Source organism: Lactuca saligna, chromosome 8, assembly GCF_052625555.1.
Source record: "Lactuca saligna cultivar CGN05327 chromosome 8, ASM5262555v1, whole genome shotgun sequence".
Classification (NCBI taxonomy): Eukaryota; Viridiplantae; Streptophyta; class Magnoliopsida; order Asterales; family Asteraceae; genus Lactuca; species Lactuca saligna.
In genome coordinates this window covers 130,710,494-130,729,983 of record NC_136424.1, presented here as the reverse complement: position 1 = coordinate 130,729,983, position 19,490 = coordinate 130,710,494, and the positions used below count along the sequence as shown (strand labels likewise).

Genomic DNA, 19,490 nt, shown 5'->3' with positions numbered 1-19,490 from the left:
CCCCCCCTCCTGAGACGGGATATTGAGCAATCCCAGTGGGATGATCTTCTGAGTCTGCAACTACAGGAGGTTCATTTGGACTTTTCTTCGTATCAATTGGGTTGGTTGCTCAACATTTATGATTCTTTTTCAGTGTCAACAACTTATCAGTTTTTGGATAGTGGTATGCTTGTCATAGAGGGTATGGGAAATTATTGGAATAACTAGTTCCAATTAAGTTGAATGTTTTTATGGAGGATGAGACTTCATAGCATACCTACTAAAGAGAGAATTCCCTATAGGGATGCCCTCGTGGATTTGATCTTCTATAATGTTTGTTCCTGAGCAGTTGAGACGATCGATCATATTTTCACAGGTTGTGTGGAGCTCATAGATATATGGGGCCAGGTTGCGGTTTGTTAGGGATTCAGATTATTAACCTAATTTCCATTCATTCTTTACTTATATGGTCGGATTCTATTAGATTGACAAGTGGTCAAAGAAAGGCGTTGCGGGCTGTGGTGTTGATTTTTTTTAGTGTACTTGGAATTTTAGAAATTCAATTCTATTATTTTTAGGGCGGTGGTACCTAGGAAATCGTATATTTTCAATGACATGGTTGATAGATTATATTTTTAGATTTTCAATAAGGCTAGGGAAGCTAGTCTCAATTTAAGTTAGTTGGGTGAATAACCTAATTTTAACTTCTATTTCATTGTTATGTGTTTTTTTAGACTTTTATTAGTTTTTAATAAAGTTCCATTGTTAAAAAAAAGATTTGTTTTAATGTGATACAAAATAAAAAAGATTAATGATTAAATATATATAATTAATTAATAAGTTCAGATGTTAGATGTATACAACAAAACCTAAAATAATAAATAGACGTTTAACAGTGTAAAAAAAACTTGTGAAGTGGTATTATTATGTTAGATATTATATTTTCGTATAGTTTTTACGAGTATCTACATTCCATCAAAATATTAAAAAACAATTTATAGGTTCGAATAAGAAGTATGATAATGTAAAAACCTCCCTTAATTTACTGTACAAATCTGAATGCTATGTTTTATCATACGATAAAAGAAAACAAGAAAATCGAAGGATCAAATCGACCCTTCAATATGCCCTCCAATTGTTAACTGACCCCTTCCATACCAAATAGCCATAATCGCTTGGCCGCGAACTCCATTTCCGCCCCCACTTTTATTTATATCCACACCCAACTCCCCAAACTCAAACCATGAACCTTTTACTCTCTACACAACGTAACAAAAGTACGAAACTTCTCATTCCTTCCCACCACTGATCTCACTGCCGCCGTATACTCCGCCACCAGAGAAGTCTGGAGGATGAGTTTGAGAGTGGCGGAGGACGATTCACGGATCCAAATACATCTTCCTGCTGACAATATCCATTGGGAGATGCTGGATAAATCCAAGTTTTTCTTCCTTGGTGCCGGCTTGTTTTCCGGTGTTTCAGCCATGCTATATCCAGTAGTTGTCTTGAAAACACGGCAACAAGTTCTTTTGAAGGACACACCTTGCTTCAAGATGGCTTCTTCGATTCTACGACATGAGGGTTTTAGAGGTTTATACAGAGGGTTTGGGACTTCATTAATGGGTACTATTCCGGCTAGAGCTCTTTACATGGGTGCTTTAGAAATGACCAAGAGTAATCTTAGTTGTACCGCTGTCAAACTGGGACTTTCGGAAGTGAAAGCAGCTGCTATTGCGAACACTGCAGCTGGGTTAAGTGCAGCCATGGTTGCACAGTTGGTTTGGACCCCAGTTGATGTCGTGAGTCAGAGATTAATGATTCAAGGTGGAAAGGGAGCAAACATGAGGTCTTTATCTTTAAGTTCAGTTATGTACAATGGAGGCTTCGATGCCTTTTCAAAAATTATTCAAAAAGATGGTGTTAGGGGATTGTACAAGGGATTCGGTATTTCAGTCTTGACATATGCTCCTTCAAACGCAGTGTGGTGGGGTTCTTACTCCATGACACATCGATGGATTTGGGGTGGCGTTCTTTCTCATACTGGCGTTGGAGGTGGGTTGAAGTCGGATTCAGCTGCCGTGGTGGCGGTGCAGGGGCTGAGCGCCACTATAGCAAGTGGGTTTTCGGCACTGGTAACAATGCCACTGGATACGATCAAGACAAGAGTGCAGGTTTTAGATGGTGAAGGTGGTAACAGGAGGGCGTTTGTGACGCAGAGTGTGAGGGATTTGGTGAAGGAAGGTGGATTGAGTGGTTGTTACCGAGGGTTGGGGCCAAGATGGGTTTCGATGTCGATTTCTGCGACTACAATGATCACAACCTATGAGTCCCTCAAGAGGATGTGTACTAATTAAGAACCAAGATTTATATTGCTTCCTTCAATGAGCTTAGTAGTTTGCAATAGAAAATGTATATATATATTTTTCTTTAGATTAGATGTAAGGCCTTTAATTGACTTTAGATACTATCCTACGAGTATGGACATAAATAATCTCAGTTGAATTCGAATTAAGTATTAGTAATGTTATTTAATCTCATGAAGTACGATAATTGTCATATAGTGGTGTATGCATGTATGGATGCACAAAAATATTATTATCTTAAAATAGTTGACGGCAATCATTTGTTTTAAGTTAGTGGTGCTTTTATAAAGGAGATAAATAAATTAAAATCTAGATATTTTTAAGTTTGTAGTAAAACAAATGGAATTTCTAACACAATTGAATATTATATGATTTTGTTGTAGTTTTGGTTCTAAATATCGTTAATTTTTTGAAAATGACATTTTTATCTTTAGGAACTATTTTTGTAGTTGTATCTTTTTACTAAACTACAATAACAATTTCTACAATTTTTCTTTTAATTTTCTTGATCTAATACATACTAATTGTTTTATTAATTCTTTTTAATTTCTTTTTTATTGGATTATTTTTTTATTAGGTTATTATATATTAATAAGTATTATTATTAATATTATATATATATATATATATATATTAGTAAATACAAATATTAATTTATTAGATTATTAATTTCTTTTATTATTATTCTTTTTTTAATTTCTTTTTTTATCTGATTAATTTTTTTATTTGATTATTATATATTAATAGATATTATTTTTAAATATAATAATTATATATTAATAAATATTATTTAATTGGAGTATTAGTTTATTTTAATTTTTTTAAAATTTTTTATTGGGTTAATTATTTTTATTGAATTATCACTTTTAATTAATTATTTTTATATATATGGATCGATCATTTTTAATGTATAATATTGATTCTATTTAATTTTATTGGTTCTACCACAATATTTTTTAAATACGCAAAAGCGGTGTATGCCATCATTGAAAATCGGCATGAGCACTGCCAATCACCTTTATCGGAGGTCCAACGGAAACACTATCAACCTCTTCTACCTTACGCTGTCTGAAGACACCGACATAAACCTCTTCACAATCCGTCGGTTCAAACATTATAAATACACATAGAAACAAATTGTAGATCAATCCAAATACATTAAATTAAACACATAACTATTAGTAATCCACATACATCAAAAGAAAATAAAGTATAATATCGAAACAAAATATAGTTTTAGATGAATACAAATGCATCATAAAATTCCATAACATTACTATAAGTTTTTATCATAAGTTTTTTTAGATAAATGTAAATGGTTGTGAAAAAGACGACCAAATTTTATTATACAAAATGGTTTTTTTCATGTGTTTTTATTCAATTTCACCTGTTCAACTGTGTTCTTGTAAAAAACAGACGGTTCGTTCTGATTCAGAAATATACATAAAACCAATAATAATTGAACCGCTTATTTTCTCAGTTCATGATCCAATAAAATAACATTGATTATATAAAGAAAATAATAAATTAAATGTAATAATTGAATAAAAAATTTAATCTAATAAAAAAATTAAAAGATTAATCCAAGAAAACTAATTAATTATAAGAAATTAATAATATAATAATGTAATATTATTAATATTTAAATATTATATATTAAAAATAGTATTAGTTAATATATTATAATCAAATAAAAAAGTTTAATCCAATATAAATAAAATTAAGAAAAGAACTAATGTATAATAATTCAATATAATTAAAAATATGAAGATTTAATGTATAATAATTCAATATAAAAAAAGAATTACATAAATAATCATTGTAGTTTGGCTAAAAGAGAGAGCTAAAAAAATGATTCTTAAAGGTAAAATTGTCATTTAAAAAAAAGTTAACAATCAAGTATTAAAGTTAATGAAATAGATATCAAAACCACAACTAAACCACAAAATAATGATCTTTTTTGCTAATAAACTTTTTTTGGACCTTATTCAAAGAAATCGGCAAATCACATGATCCATTTCTACAGTTTTATCAATTAAAAATGATATTTATTAAAAAAATAACAAAACAAAAAGCTTTGCCATGGTATTTTCAGAAAATGACGATGAAAGACAACAACAACAAAAAACAAACTGAAAAATATCACTGGAAATTTGGAATGATGATGAATACACCAATCAACACTTTGAATCTCACTTGACATTTATTGGATTTTGATAGATTAAATTGATAGGATATTGATCTTTTGATTGTATTTATCGTGTTCTTTCTTTGTTAGCTTTTATACATGAGGCTATTTAAGCTATTGATTAGTGTTAATAATTTTTTTTCTCTCTCTCTCTCTCTCTCTCTATATATATATATATATATATATATATATATATATATATATATATATATATATATATATATGCTATCGTTTTGTATAAGGTATCAAAGTGGTTCTTAAAAGGACTTTTTATTGGGAATATTCCAAAAGATAAGCACGATTCTGCACAATGATATAAATTATGTATATTTTTAGATAGAGTATCTTTTGCTTATTTATCTCTCTGTATTTATTCCTTGTAAATCTTGTATTCTTTTAATTTTGGTGTGTAAATTCAAGTCTCCTACTCCCAATTGGGGTACAAATCATTATTCTTACATGGTATTAGGAGACCATTAGGTTACCTTTAACCTTTCCTCGATCCTTATGGCCCCTGCCCCCGTTTCCTCTGGCACAACCTCTACAACCTTTACCATCTCCACAAATGGAACTGATGATTTTCTCTCCTTTAACAGTATGGTTCATCTGGTAAGTAATCATAAACTAGATGCCACCAACTACTTGATCTGGTTCAATTAAGTTGAACCTATTTTAATTTGTTTCGAATTATTCCAATTTTGTGACGGCTCGTTTATTGCTCCCTCAAACACCCTACCTTCCGGTTCAGACAATTCTGCCTCAATTGAGAATCCGACATACAAAGAATGGGTTCGAGCAGATCAGAGGGTCCGTACCTTGCCGCATGCCCCTTACACCCGAAACTGCATCTATTGTTGTTGGCTGTCATACTTCTCACCAAAGATGGACCACTATTCAAGCAACCTTCAGTCATGCATCTAAAACGCGTGAAATACAACTTAAAGATGAACTTCAATCTCTTCGCCAAGGAGATCAAGCGATTGCTGATTACTCTAAGAAGTTTAAAAACTTATGTGACCAGTTAGCTGCCATGGGTCGTGCAATTGATGCCACTGATAAACTGCACTGGTTCTTGCGTGGTTTAGGTGAGTCCTTTACCCAGTTTGCTTTTACACACTTATCTCTCACTCCTTTGCCCAGTTTTGAGGAAATGGTTTCAAAAGCGATCAGTTTTGAAATCTTTCACTCGTCAATGGCAACCCACTCTCCCACATAGGTGGCATTTTATAGAAACACCACACCCGTTGCTTCTACTCGTTCAAATCAATAGCAACACAACACTAGTCATGCTGGTGGTCGTGGTCACCCCTCTAATTCCAACCGTGGGGGGTATTCTCGAAATGGCCGTGGTGGAAAACAAACTTATATTCCTCGTTTTTAAATATTTAGCATAGAAGGCCACAAAGCTGTATCTTTCCCTCAAAGATATGCTTCTGAAAATCATCAAAATACTGCAAACCTTGCTGAGAGTTGCAAATTCATGCTCCATGAACAATGTTTCTAATTGGTATGTTGATACGGGTGTCACCGCTCATATGAGGCCTCAACCTTCAAATCTTGACACTTCATCTACATACATAGGTGATTCTAAAGTAATTGGTGGTAATGACACATCTCTTCATGTCTCGCGTGTTGGATCTTGTCAAATTACACCTAATATAAAATTACTTGATGGTTTAGTTGTTCCACATTTAACAAGAAATCTCATGTCTATCAGTCACCTTACTCGTGACTACAAAGTTGATGTTCTTTTTTCTGATAAATACTTTCTTATTCAGAACCGAAAGACAGGAACACATTTGGCTTAAGGGCAACTTGAAGGTAACTTATATGTGCTTCATCGAGCTCACTCGACACTTTCAGCAACACTTAGACGAAAAAGACTCCATGGCTCGTTTTCTCTTAGGCATGTTCGGTTCGGTCACGTTGGGAACTCTGTTATTTCTATTTTAAATAAGAAAGTACTTTTATTTTTATCGCCAGACTCGCGTATCTGTGCACCTTGTCAATTTGGAAAAGCCACCATACTCATTTTTATTTAAATGAAAAACGATCTACACATGTTCTCGGTTTAATTCATTCTGATCTATCGAGACCTGCCCTTGTTACTTCATACAATGGTTATCGTTTTTATGCATTATTTGTTCGTGATTTTCCCGTTTATGTTGGTTGTTGTAACGACCCATTTATGGTATGTAATTTAAATAAAGTATCTTTCAATTTTTAAGGGGGGGGGGGTATTCGACGAGTCTGTAGCCCGATTCGTCGAGTTGAGTTGGGATTATTGTGCCTTTGGGGATGGCTACTCGACGAGTCCATACGCTGGGACTAGGCGAGTTTGCCTGTCTGAACAAAACCCAAATTTCAAGGGTTTACACCCTATTTAAATGTCCTTATAGCCTCCCACCCTAGCCTCCAGCACCTTTAAAGCATTTCACCTGTAAACCCTAGCCCCATTGTTGAGTTTAAGTGTGATTGTGTTAGCTTGGAAGCTTTGGAAGAGAAGGAAGGAGAGAAGGTCCATAGAAGAGAAAGGAGATCTAGGAGTTAGCTTCCATCTATTTCTCTGTCACACCCCCAAACCAGAACGACAGAAACGTTCGGGGGCGGAGGACGTCATATTCAGTATCATAACAGTTCATAGTAAGGAAAGTACACACCACCATACATATAAAGGTTTCAAAATGTTTACATAATTGTATTTGTTACATGTTCAAAAGATAAATACATAAACATTTTTCAAAAGAAGTAATCAACGTCAAATTGTTAATCCCCAAAAGTTGGTTTCAAAACCTGCTTAGCGGTTCCCTGAGAATACAAGTTATTTCAAAGAAAAAGTGTTAACAATTAAGTTGGTGAGTTCATAAGCGGTTTTGAGAAAATGTATACCATTCCAAAGTTCGTGCGTTTTCCAAGAAAATCCCTTATTTCCTTATAAAAGTATGAAATGCATATGAATGTTCGTGTTGTGAATTGTAAATAGTTGTACCAGGAAAATCCCTTATTTTCCTAAAGTAACAGGCAGTCTCTAATGTCCAAGACCGAAAATCGCAAGCAACTGAAATGCTTAAAAGGTTGAGGCATAGTTTTATATAATAAAGCTACAAGAAGATCACACTTGTTAGATGAAGAATAGTTTTAATAACTACTCATTCATAAAATCAGAACACCATAATAATTGTCTATCCGATGAGTTTTATAACCATACTAAACATAATATGCCTGTGGCGACAGTCTTCAGGCGTCGAAAGGTTATGAAAACCTGTCACACAATGGAATGTAGCTAACAGTCAGGACGCGAGATCATGACTCTGGTTATAATAGACAGGACTTTAGGTAGTACCTTTTAACGAAAAGGTAGCATTGAATATGTAATAATCTCACGGATTCTCAACTAAGTCTGTATTAAAATAATAGTTTTGTATGCAATGTTTATCCTCTTTCACAATGTTCGACAAAACATAAGTCATAAGTTCTTTGAATGCATAAAATGGTTTAACAAGGATGGCTACCCTGGATACTATACATTTTTGTATAAATCTAATGCATGCAAAGTATAACAAGAGTTTTCACGTTTTCACTCGGGATCAACCGTGTGTTTACTTGTATTCTCCCCCGAAATGTATTACAAGTACATTATAAAGTATTTGAAGGTGTATAAAAGGGGGTATGAACTCACTTGATTGAAGTGGTTGTTTTGAAGTAGTCGAGAGAAGAATCGAGCAGAACTTCGACTAGTGAGAGTTAACTTCTCGGGAATCTCAGGAGTGTAGAGCTTTCTTCGAATCTTGAGTATGAAAACCGGGATGTCAGGATGGCTTCGAGTGGAAAAACGCAGAGCAAAAGCGCGGGAAAAGAGAAGAACTGAACCAGAATTTCGAACCCATGCCTCCCTTTTATAGGAGACTGATCCGCCTCCGTACGTTGGGCGTACGCTCTTACATGGGGCGTAGCATACGTCAATGCTTACGTCAGCCTCTTGATGGACGATGGGATGTCTGCTTCCGAAGGGACTACTCCCTTATCGCCTGGTACGCTGAGCGTAAATCGATTTCCAGAATTTCTAAATTCCGTAACTCCCGCGTACGAGCTCCGTTTCTGGCATTCTTTATATCCAAGCGTAGGTGAGACTGTACTCTACAACTCTTATTTAGACTCTGTCGGCTACTTTTGAATTTATATTTAATAATACCTTTTTAGCAGGCCGAGACTGTAAAAGTCCGTCAAAAATCCATAACTTATGCATCCGACGTCCGATTTTATCTGTCTTTTACCATTGTATTCCTATGGTCAGGGTCTTCAACTTTCGTTTAGGTTATGTTAGCTAAAGATCGGTCGATCTCTAATTCGAGTCTTTAGCTGTCTACTGCTAGGTCAAAAACTTCATAAAATCATAAATTCCTCATACGAAGTCAGATTTGGGCGTTCTTTTTATGTATGTTCGCGGTTTAATGATATCTACGACTTTCATTTAGATACTTAAGGCTAAAAAGTATTTTATTGAAATTTCTCGTTTTATGCTTAACAACGCTTTACCGGTAGTGTTACAAATCTTTGATTGGTCATAACTCCTTCGTTATAACTCGGATTTTAGTGTTCTTTATATTTTTGGAAACCTTATCATGATATCTACCACATAGTGTACTCAAACGGAGCTTTTTGAACATTTCATTTTCGATGATATTCTTATTACTTCACAAAGAGATTACAAGACTCGACTTTTAGACATTACATTGACCTGAAATAACAGGTGTTACATCATCCCCCCATTAGAGGGAATTTTGTCCCAAAATTAATTACAAAATAACTGCCAATGGACTATGGAAGAGATGCGGGTACTTTTGTTGCATCTGATCTTCTTGCTCCTAAGTGAATTCAGGTCCTAGCTTAGTGTTCCACCGAACCTTCAATATTGGTATGCGACTCTGTTTAGTTCGTTTGGTTTCCCTATCCATGATCTCGGCGGGTTCTTCCACAAAGTTAAAATTTTCGTTAAGTTCGATTTTGTCGAGTGGAATCACAAGAGTTTCGTCGGACAAACACTTTTTCAGGTTCGATATGTGGAACACTCGATGTACTTTATTTAACTCGATTGGAAGTTGAAGTCTGTAAGCCACTGGACCAATCCTTGAAGAAATTTCGAAGGGTCCAATGTACCTTGGATTTAGTTTTCCACGCTTCCTAAAGCATATCATGCCCTTCCAGGGTGAGACCTTCAGTAGAACGCAGTCACCAACCTGGAATTCCAAGGGTTTTCGTCTTTTGTCGGCATAGATCTTTTACCTATCCCTAGAGTTTTTCAGACGCTCTTGAATTTGGACAATCTTTTTAGTTGTTTCCCTAATGATCTTCGGACCGGTGAGAGTGCTATCAGGGACTAGAAGTTTTGCCAACTGTGTGTCGCCCACTTCCGCCCAACACAAAGGTGATCTGCACTTACGGCCGTAAAGGGCTTCAAATGGAGTAGTCTTGATACTAGTATGATAACTGTTGTTGTAAGAGAACTCGAATAATGGTAAGTGAACATCCCACGCTTTAACAAAGTCGATCACACATGCTCGCAACATGTCTTCTAGAGTTTGGATTGTTCTCTCACTCTGTCCGTTAGTTTGTGGGTGATAGGATGTACTAATATCCAACCTTGTTTTCATGGATTTTTACAACGATTTCCAGAATCTGGAAGTGAATCTACTGTCTCTGTCCGAGATGATGGACATCGGCACTCCATGAAGTCGCACGATCTATCGAATGTAGGTTCTCGTTAGCTTTTCCATCTTACCAGTTTCCTTGATTGGTAAGAAATGAGCAGACTTGGTTAGTCTGTCGACGATCACCCAGATGGTATCGTGACCACCCTGAGTCTTGGGTAGTTTTGTTATGAAGTCCATGGAAATCTGTTCCCATTTCCACTAAGGTATTTCAGGTTGATGGAGTAGACCTGAGGGCTTTTGGTGTTCTACTTTTATCTTGATGCAATTCAAGCACTTGCTCACATAGATAGCAATTTCTGCTTTCATGTTTGGCCACCAATAGAATTTTGAGATCTAGATACATCTTATCTGAACCTGGGTGTATGGAGTATGAGGTCTTGTGTGCTTTGTTCATAACTATCTCTCTAAACCCACCAAACTTTAGTGTCCAGATTCGGTTCATGTGGTAGCGTACTCCGTCACTCTTGATCTCTAGATTCTAGTCGATCCCTCTAAGGGTTTCACCTGTCACATTTTCGGGTTTCAAGGCTTCTATTTGAGCTTCCTTGATTTGTGTTGACAGATGTGAATGGATTGACATGGTTAATGACTTCACTCTTCGACCAGAGTACTCCTTATGACTAAGGGCATCAGCCACTACATTCGCCTTTCTCGGATGGTAACGAATCTCACATTCGTAGTCGTTGAGCAACTCGAACCAACGTCGTTGTATCATGTTTAACTCCTTCTGGTAGAATATGTGTCGAAAGCTTTTGTGGTCTGTGAAGATGGTGTACTTGGTACCGTATAGGTAGTCCCTCCAGATTTTCAAAGCGAAGAGCATAGCTCCAAGTTCTAAGTCATGATTGGTGTAGTTGACTTCATATGTTTTCAGTTGTCGTGAGGCATACATAATAACCTTTCCTTGCTGTATTAGCACACATCCTAACCCTTGATTCGAGGCATCGCAATACACCACAAAATCTTCGATCCTCTCTGGAAGAGAAAGAATGGGTGAACTGCATAGAGCCTGTTTTAGAGTCTGAAATGCAACATTTTTCTTTTCTCCCCAGTTGTAGGTCACACCTTTCTGAGTTAGGGAGATAAGAGGCTTTGCGATGCTGGAGAAGTTCTGAATGAACCTTCGATAATAACCAGCAAGGCCTAGAAATTGGCGAATCTCCGTTGGTGTAGTTTGTGCAGACCAATTTTCAATAGCCTTGATTTTAGATGGGTCCACGTGGATGCCTTCTTCGCTGACCACGTGACCTAGGAAGTCCACCTTCCTAATCCAAAACTCGCATTTTGAGAACTTCGCATAAAGTCTCTTAGCTCGTAATGTCTCTAAGACTTGTCTCAGATGTTGACCATGCTCTTCTTTACTCTTTGAATAAACGAGTATGTCATTTATGAATACTATCACAAATTTATCCAAGAATAGACAACATACCGGATTCATTAAGTCCATAAAAACGGCAGGGGCATTGTTTAGTCCGAACGACATCAATACAAACTTGTAATGCCTGTATCTTGTTCGGAAGGCCGTCTTGGGAATGTCACTCTCCATGACTCTTAGCTGGTGATATCCCGATCTCAGATCGATCTTGGAGAAGTAGTTGGCTCCTTGGAGTTGGTCGAATAAGTCGTCGATTCGTGGTAGGGGATATCGGTTCTTGATGGTAAGTTTGTTGAGCTCTCAGTAGTCGATGCACATCATAAATGATCCATCCTTCTTTTCCACAAAGAACACTGGTGCTCCCCAAGGCGAGAAGCTCGGCCTGATGAATCCTTTGCTGAGTAGCTCATTCAGTTGGCTGGATAGCTCCTGCATCTTTGCTAGGGCTAATCGATAGGGTGCTTTGGCTATCGGGGTAGCTCCAGGAATTAGATCGATTCTGAATTCGACTTGTCTCGTGGGTGGTATTCCTGGAAGATCTTCGGGAAAAACATTGGGAAACTTGCATACGTCAGGCACGCTCTTGATGTCCTAGACTTCACGTTTCACATCCATGACATGTACTAAAAATTCATGGCATTCCTTGCGTAGGAAATTCTGAGCTTGGATGCACGAGGTAATACAAAGAGTGGTACTGGGTTTATCGCCATAGATGATGAGGGTTTCGCCGGTTGGCAGATTAAGGCGAACGACCTTATCGTAGCATAAAATGTCCGCATGATGAGAACTCAGCCAGTTCATGCCTATGATGACATCGAAACTCTTAATCGAGACTGGCATGAAGTTTATTGGAAAGGGATTATCGTTTAGAGTTAGGGTACAGTTTAAGTATATCTCCTTAGTACCTTCTATTTTACCATTGGCCATTTCTACTATAAGCGGTTCACTTAATGATTGGGGTGTTTGTTTCAGCAGGCCTTTAAAATTATGACTCACAAAACTCCTCTTCACTCCACTATCAAACAAAATGAATGCATACGAGTTATCGAGAAGAAACGTACCCGTAAAAATAGTGGGGTCTGCAACGGCTTCATCCTATCCCATTGCGAACACTCGGCCCCTTCCGCCGGTATTCTTGTTGTTTGCCTCCGGGCAGTCCCTGCGGTAGTGCCCCATGGCTCTGCACTTAAAGCAGGCGTGGCTTACTTTGGGCATTAGCAGTGGGGACGGATTGTTGGGCTGGATCCTTGTAGAAGCGGATCGTGTGCCCCTTTTTATTGCACCTGGTGCATTGGAAGTCACGACAAGGACCGTGGTGGTGGAAGTTGCATTGGTTTCACTTTGGAAATCTCCCACTGTATGAACTTGTGGGTGCAGTGGTGGTAGGAACAGTAACAGCGTGAGCCGCTACCACTTGTTGTTTCTTGGGTTCCCTCTGTAGGGTTTTCCCCCTTCTCCTGTTCCAAGGCCTTCCCTGGCCCTGTACCTCCTTTGATGGATCGCCAGTAGCTGCAACAATACCTTGTTTGACCCCATGGTCGATGAGTCGCTGAGCCAGATGCTTAGCGCTGTTGAAAGTGATAGGGTTGGAGTCCAAGACATGACCTTGAATCTAGGGTGACAACCCCCGAATGTACCTCTTAACCTTTTTCGCTTCTGGGTTGACCATGGCAGGGCACAAGGCAACAAGGTCACTGAACCTGGCCGTGTAGGCGACTAGGTCAGACCCAATCATCTTCAAATTCCAGAGCTCCTGCTCTAGATTTTGTATCTCGCCCCTGGGGCAGTATTTCTCCAGTAGTAGGACCTTCAAGTCCTCCCAACTTATGGCATTGGTGACGGTGAGAGTCATGGACTTCACATGGGTTTTCCACCAGGTGAGGGCTCGATCAGTGAGGGTGCAAGCGGCGAACTTGAATTTGCTCGCTTCTTGGCAAGAGCAGATCTCAAAGACCATTTTGGTCTTTTCAAACCATTGCATCAGTTCAATGACTCCCCCAGTGCCATTAAAAGTTTTTGGCTTTGCGTTGGAGAAATCCTTGTAAGTACATTCTCTTACGTAACCATGAACAGTGCCATGGTTGGAATGATTCATGCTGCTTCCTGCCCCTCTATTTCCGTTGGAGTTTATTTGTGAGAGGTCAACGGTTACTGTTGTTATGATAGCAGTCTGGACCATGGCCGGATCATAAGCTGGTGGTGGAGGTGGTGTTGGTATTGTGCCCGGTCTGGGTCTTAGGTTTAGACGAAGAGGCATCGAGCTGCCAAGAAATAAAATGAAAGATTATTAGTTTTGGTAGTTGAGGGTTGAATGATAATGAGTTAACTATCTTTAATAGTTCAAGAATGTGGTTTGACCTACACAGGGATTTGAGTTTGATTCACAAATGGAGTTTGAATGGCAATAGATAAATTCATGAACTCGAATGAAACGCACAAGATTAACACACGAAAGAGACATGCCCTATATATATATATATATATATATATATATATATATATATATATATATATATTAAACATATGGTTGCATTACATCCGAAGTTAGAAAAAAAAAATTGACCTTTCTAAAAGTCTCCGATTTACAGAAAGTTAAAGAAAGTAATACTTTTAGCCGATGGTCCTATTCTATATCAAAAATTGGGAGTTAGGCGAGCACTACTCGCGGCACAGATTGCGCTTGGAGCTTGAATCTGCACCCGATTGCTTGGCTCCCATGAGACGCTTGTCAAAGGCAGCTTGTTGCTCCCTTAAATCCCTCATTTCGGAGAGAGCTGTAGTCATTTGCTCCTGGAGGGAGTTGGTGTGTAGTTGAGCATTCCCTTGTAGCATGTCTAGGCGACGGATATCAACTGCGTTATCTTCCATCTTTATGTCAACCTCTCGAATCCCGTTTGCTTGGACTCCGGATTGATAAGCCTGATTGTCAAGTTTGCCTACCACAACTGGGAGTGCTCGATCAGCTAAACTTCCTCCGTTGACATCATAAAAGTCCCGACACACACCGTAAAGAGGATGTAGTCCTTGCTGCTGGCTCCAATGGTGGATGTGGCTTCCCCAAACGGGAGTTGGTCCTTGAAATCCCATCCTGAAAGGAGGTCGGACGGATGGAGGTCGGACGGCTGGCGGATTGATTACCTCAGGCTCTAAGGCTGAGCTATATGAATCTTCCTCCTCCTCGTCTTCCATGGGTTCCTCCTCGGGGTCATCTTCAATCCATCCCCCATTACCTTGGTTGGGGTAGTAGGGGTCATCGGGGTGATGGAATCCAACCATTGAGTCTATATGAGAATAGGGTTAAGAACTGACTATAAGCTAAAGCACGTAAAATTTACCCTTAAGCTTGACGGTTGAAGATACCCAAATACTCCCATAGTATTCTTAATGATATGCTCTTGGTAAGTTTTATATTTGTTGTCCACTGTAGACACTCCCTAGCATACGTTAGTCGGCTCTCGGACAAATATAATTGATCATGCTATATTCATCCCAGTTCCGATTACATGTCCCAAGGCACACCTGCACTGCACAATTTATTTATAATACTTCTATATCGATCTATTTATGACACTGTTATTAATATGAAATGAATGCATGCCTACTTTACAGAAATTAAATAAATTTAATTTTTAAAAGTATGACTTTTACTCAAAGTGTTTTTGCCCAGTTGTGTTTATAGTTGTATACCAAAAATGGTTTTGATATACTTAATTCACTATAAACAATGCTCTGATACCAATCTGTCACACCCCCAAACCAGAACGGCGGAAACGTTCGGGGGGCGGAGGACGTCATATTCAGTATCATAACAGTTCATAGTAAGGAAATTACACACCACCATACATATAAAGGTTTCAAAATATTTACATAAATGTATTTTTTACATGTTCAAAAGATAAATACATAGACATCTTTCAAAAGAAGTAATTAACGTCAGAGTGTTAATTACCAAAACTTGGTTTCCAAACCTGCTTAGCGGTTCCTTGAGAATACAAGTTATTTCAAAGAAAAAGTGTTAAAAATTAAGTTGGTGAGTTCATAAGCGGTTTTGAGAAAATGTATACCATTCCAAAGTTCGTGCGTTTTCCAAGAAAATCCCTTATTTCCTTATAAAAGTATGAAATGCATATGAATGTTCGTGTTGTGAATTGTAAATAGTTGTACCAGGAAAATCCCTTATTTTCATATTAGTTGATTGTTTTGGATACAGGAAAATCCCTTATTTTCCTAAAGTAACATGCAGTCTCTAATGTCCAAGACCGAAAATTGCAAGCAACTAAAATGCTTAAAAGGTTGAGGCATAGTTTTGTATAATAAAGCTATAAGAAGATCGCACTTGTTAGATGAAGAATAGTTTTAATAACTACTCATTCATAAAATCAGAACACAATAATAATTGTCTATCCGATGAGTTTTATAACCATACTAAACATAATATGCCTGTGGCGATGGTCTTCAGGTGTCGAAACGTTATGACAAACTGTCACCTAAAGGAATGTAGCTAACAGTCAGGGTGCGGGATCATGACTTCTGGTATAGATCTATACACATTTGACACGCTCTCCAAACGGGAGAATTTGGTTATAATAGATATGACTTTAGGTAGTACCTTTTAACGGAAAGCTAGCATTGAAGATGTAATCGTCTCACAGATTCTCAACTAAGTCTATATTAAAATAATAGTTTTGTATGCAATGTTTATCCTCTTTCACAATGTTTGACAAAGCATAAGTCATAAGCTCTTTGAATGCATAAAATGGTTTAACAAGGATGGCTACCCTGGATACTATACATTTTATATAAATCTCATGCATGCAAAGTATAACAAGAGTTTTCACGTTTTCACTCAGGATCAACCATGTGTTTACTTGTATTCTACCCCGAAATGTATTAAAAGTACATTATAAAGTATTTGAAGGTGTATAAAAGGGGGTATGAACTCACTTGATTGAAGTGGTTGTTTTTGTAAGTCCCCAAAAACGCTTGTGTATCAATCAGATCCGTTTGATGGTGCGGAATCCCAATCAAACGGATGATGTTAGATCAAATAGAAGAGAAGGAGAAGAAGATTAATATGAATCTTGTATGATATGATTAGAATGAAGATTCGGATACAAGATTCACACACACTAACACACACTTGTTCTCTCTCTCTCTAGAACACCTTCAAATGCACACACTTAAGCTCCTTGGGTGTTCATCATTCATTTCCTCACACCGCTCACCCAAATATATATATATATATATATATATATATATATATATATATATATATACACACACACACACACACACACGAGAATATGGGCCGTAAACAGGGTTTACGGCCGTAAACTCCGTAAACAGCTAAACAATATTACATAACAAATCAATTTCCTAGAAAAGCAAAGTATAAACCAAAATATTGACCTGACAATCTCCCCCTTGGTTTATAGCTTTCTTTTCTTTTCTTAAATGACCCAACAAGCTCCCCCTAAAAAGTAGCTGGCTTTTCTTGTTAATCTTCATTGGGAGCTTGGCTTCTGCTATTATCTTCAAATTCTTCATAACATCAGGATGAATATATGAATCTTCTATAAATGACTTCATCTTGAGGATTTGGGCATTTCTTCAGAGTTTGCCTTTGAACGCACGTCGAGTGAGGAGGCATAACGAACTGATTCTTTAAAGATAGTGCTTTCAGCTTGAGAATCTTCAGAGAGAACATCAGAGAGAACAAATCTTCTGGATCACTTCAGCAGGTACAAAGATAGCAACAGACTGATTGAGGAGGCTTCAATGCAATCCGTCACATATTCTTTAATTTCAGCTTCACCTTGCTTCTGGGGTTGAAAGATTGAATGTTGAAATAATAATCTTTATTTCTTGCTCCTTCGAATGTGAATTCTTCGATGCTCACGGACGAGGCTTTGGCTCAGAAATCTTCAACACAAACTCCATGAGTCTTATCTATACCTGAAATCACTTTTCAAGACAAAACAAAACTAAAAGAAAACTTAGCACACAAATGAAAACAGAAACAAAAAATATTTTTGGATTTTTGATTTTTCTGAACAAGAAATAAAACAGAAATAACACTATTTTTGGATTTTTTATTTTTTCTGATTTTTCTTTTATTTTTTGAATTTTTCTGTTTTTTTTTAATTTTTAATTCTCCCATAATATTTAAATTAGAAGAAACTATGACAAATTTAACAAAAATAAAAATGATATCTAACTTTAAGAGAGATTTGGGATCAGAGTTTTTAGACAACCTTTATCCACTTGTCGGTACCTTCTGTCTTTACGTCTTTGTCTGGTCGATCGTCGGTATTGTTGTCCACTTAAACACGAAAAATTGTGACTTATTTATGACATATTATTTGTTACAAGACAAGGTGAACTTAAGTTCCTAAAAATTATATCTGATCCTAATTTCTTTGATACTATATCTTAAGGACCATTCATCTGACGACGACCAGTGATATTGTTGTCCACCTAAATTGAGCAGCGAGATCTATAGACAATCTGAATGTATTCAATTTTAAGTGTACTAGAACGTGTTTCCCGCTTCCTGATATGCCCCAACCATCAAGAACTTCCAGAGTACTCCTTACACCGGGTGAGCAGACAACCATTCAGAGAGAAGATAGATTCAGAATTCTATTACTTATTACTTATTACTTCAGAGGGGTTGAGAAGTAGAAGGTTGCATGTGCTATGTACCAGGTCGGATTAGAAGTCGCGCAGAGGAGACAACATATGGCTAACAGATAAGAAGTATTTCACATATATAACCTGCAGAGAAGTAGAGTTGCATATGTTGTGTACCAGGTCGGATTGGAAGTCACGCAAAGGAGACAACATATGTCTAATAGACGGAAAGAAAGAAAATGATATTCTACAGACCTAATTTATCGGAATTTACTAGTCGCCCCATCCAACCGGAATTAAGGACAAAATCCGCACATCGAGGAAAAGTTAAGCCACAGTTCCAAGTACGGGTTCAATTAATGTGACTAGTAGATTCCTATATATATATATATATATATATATATATATATATATATATATATATATATATATATATATATATATATATATCTCCCTGCTCAACCTATCTAAGCATCGTATTGTCAGGCTGAACGGATCTAACTAGGTTAAGATTTGTCAAGTCTATAAATTTCCTAAGTTCAACTCTCCATAGTCAAGTCCATTTAAAATTTTTCGTGCCTACTGATGCATCAAACCAGAGCATAGACCCTTCAACTTCGGGTACGTTACGCTGACTCAGGTTACATGTTATCACTTTATCATATCACTTCCCAGAACATCTCCCTCAAGCAGCACATTTCATTACAGGCCTATTTTTGATTTTTTGATTTTCTAATGTTTTTAGATTTTTAAAATATTTCTAATTTTTGTTTTGTTTTTATTTCTCCCCCTAAATTTGTGCATATGAGAGAAACGAAAGTAAATGCACAAATTTAAAGTATCCTAAAACAAAAGTTAATCTTTAAATCGAATCAGCTTAAGAAAAACTCAGGAGTATAGAGAAGAAAACTCAAACCGTAAGTCACCGATTAAATTTGCATCCAGAAGGTCTGAGAACAGCACGCGTAATCTCAGAACAAATCCAAAAATTCTTCATGTCACTAAGCACAAACCCCGTGAGTGATCACTTCTTTTCTTCCCTTCCCGCAAAGGACACATACTCTCAAACAATGTTTTGAGTGTTGTACAGTTGAGAGATGTCCCTTATGAAGTGCCTGGAATAGCCACTACCAACAAACCGAAGTTTGATGATATGCCTCCATAGCTGCTCCGACACAGAGTGGAATCAGTTGGTCTTTGGAACCCAGTCCATTTTGAAACTAGGTCGACCTTTTTCATCC

The 19,490-nt window shown here is 37.2% G+C and overlaps 2 protein-coding genes across 2 annotated transcripts; both read left to right on the top strand.

The window, feature by feature from the left end:
- The first annotated feature begins 1,195 nt into the window (after positions 1–1,195).
- On the top strand, positions 1,196–2,511 carry LOC145012661 (uncharacterized). The gene has a single exon (XM_078971456.1). The coding sequence runs from the start codon at positions 1,332–1,334 to the stop codon at positions 2,331–2,333; it is 1,002 nt and encodes a 333-aa protein (XP_078827582.1). The 5' UTR covers positions 1,196–1,331; the 3' UTR covers positions 2,334–2,511.
- Positions 2,512–5,353: 2,842 nt separating this feature from the next.
- Positions 5,354–6,338, top strand: LOC145010099 (uncharacterized). The gene is made up of 2 exons (XM_078968683.1): positions 5,354–5,683; positions 5,925–6,338. Exons 1-2 carry the CDS (start codon positions 5,354–5,356, stop codon positions 6,336–6,338), a joined length of 744 nt encoding a protein of 247 aa, XP_078824809.1.
- Positions 6,339–19,490: the final 13,152 nt, after the last annotated feature.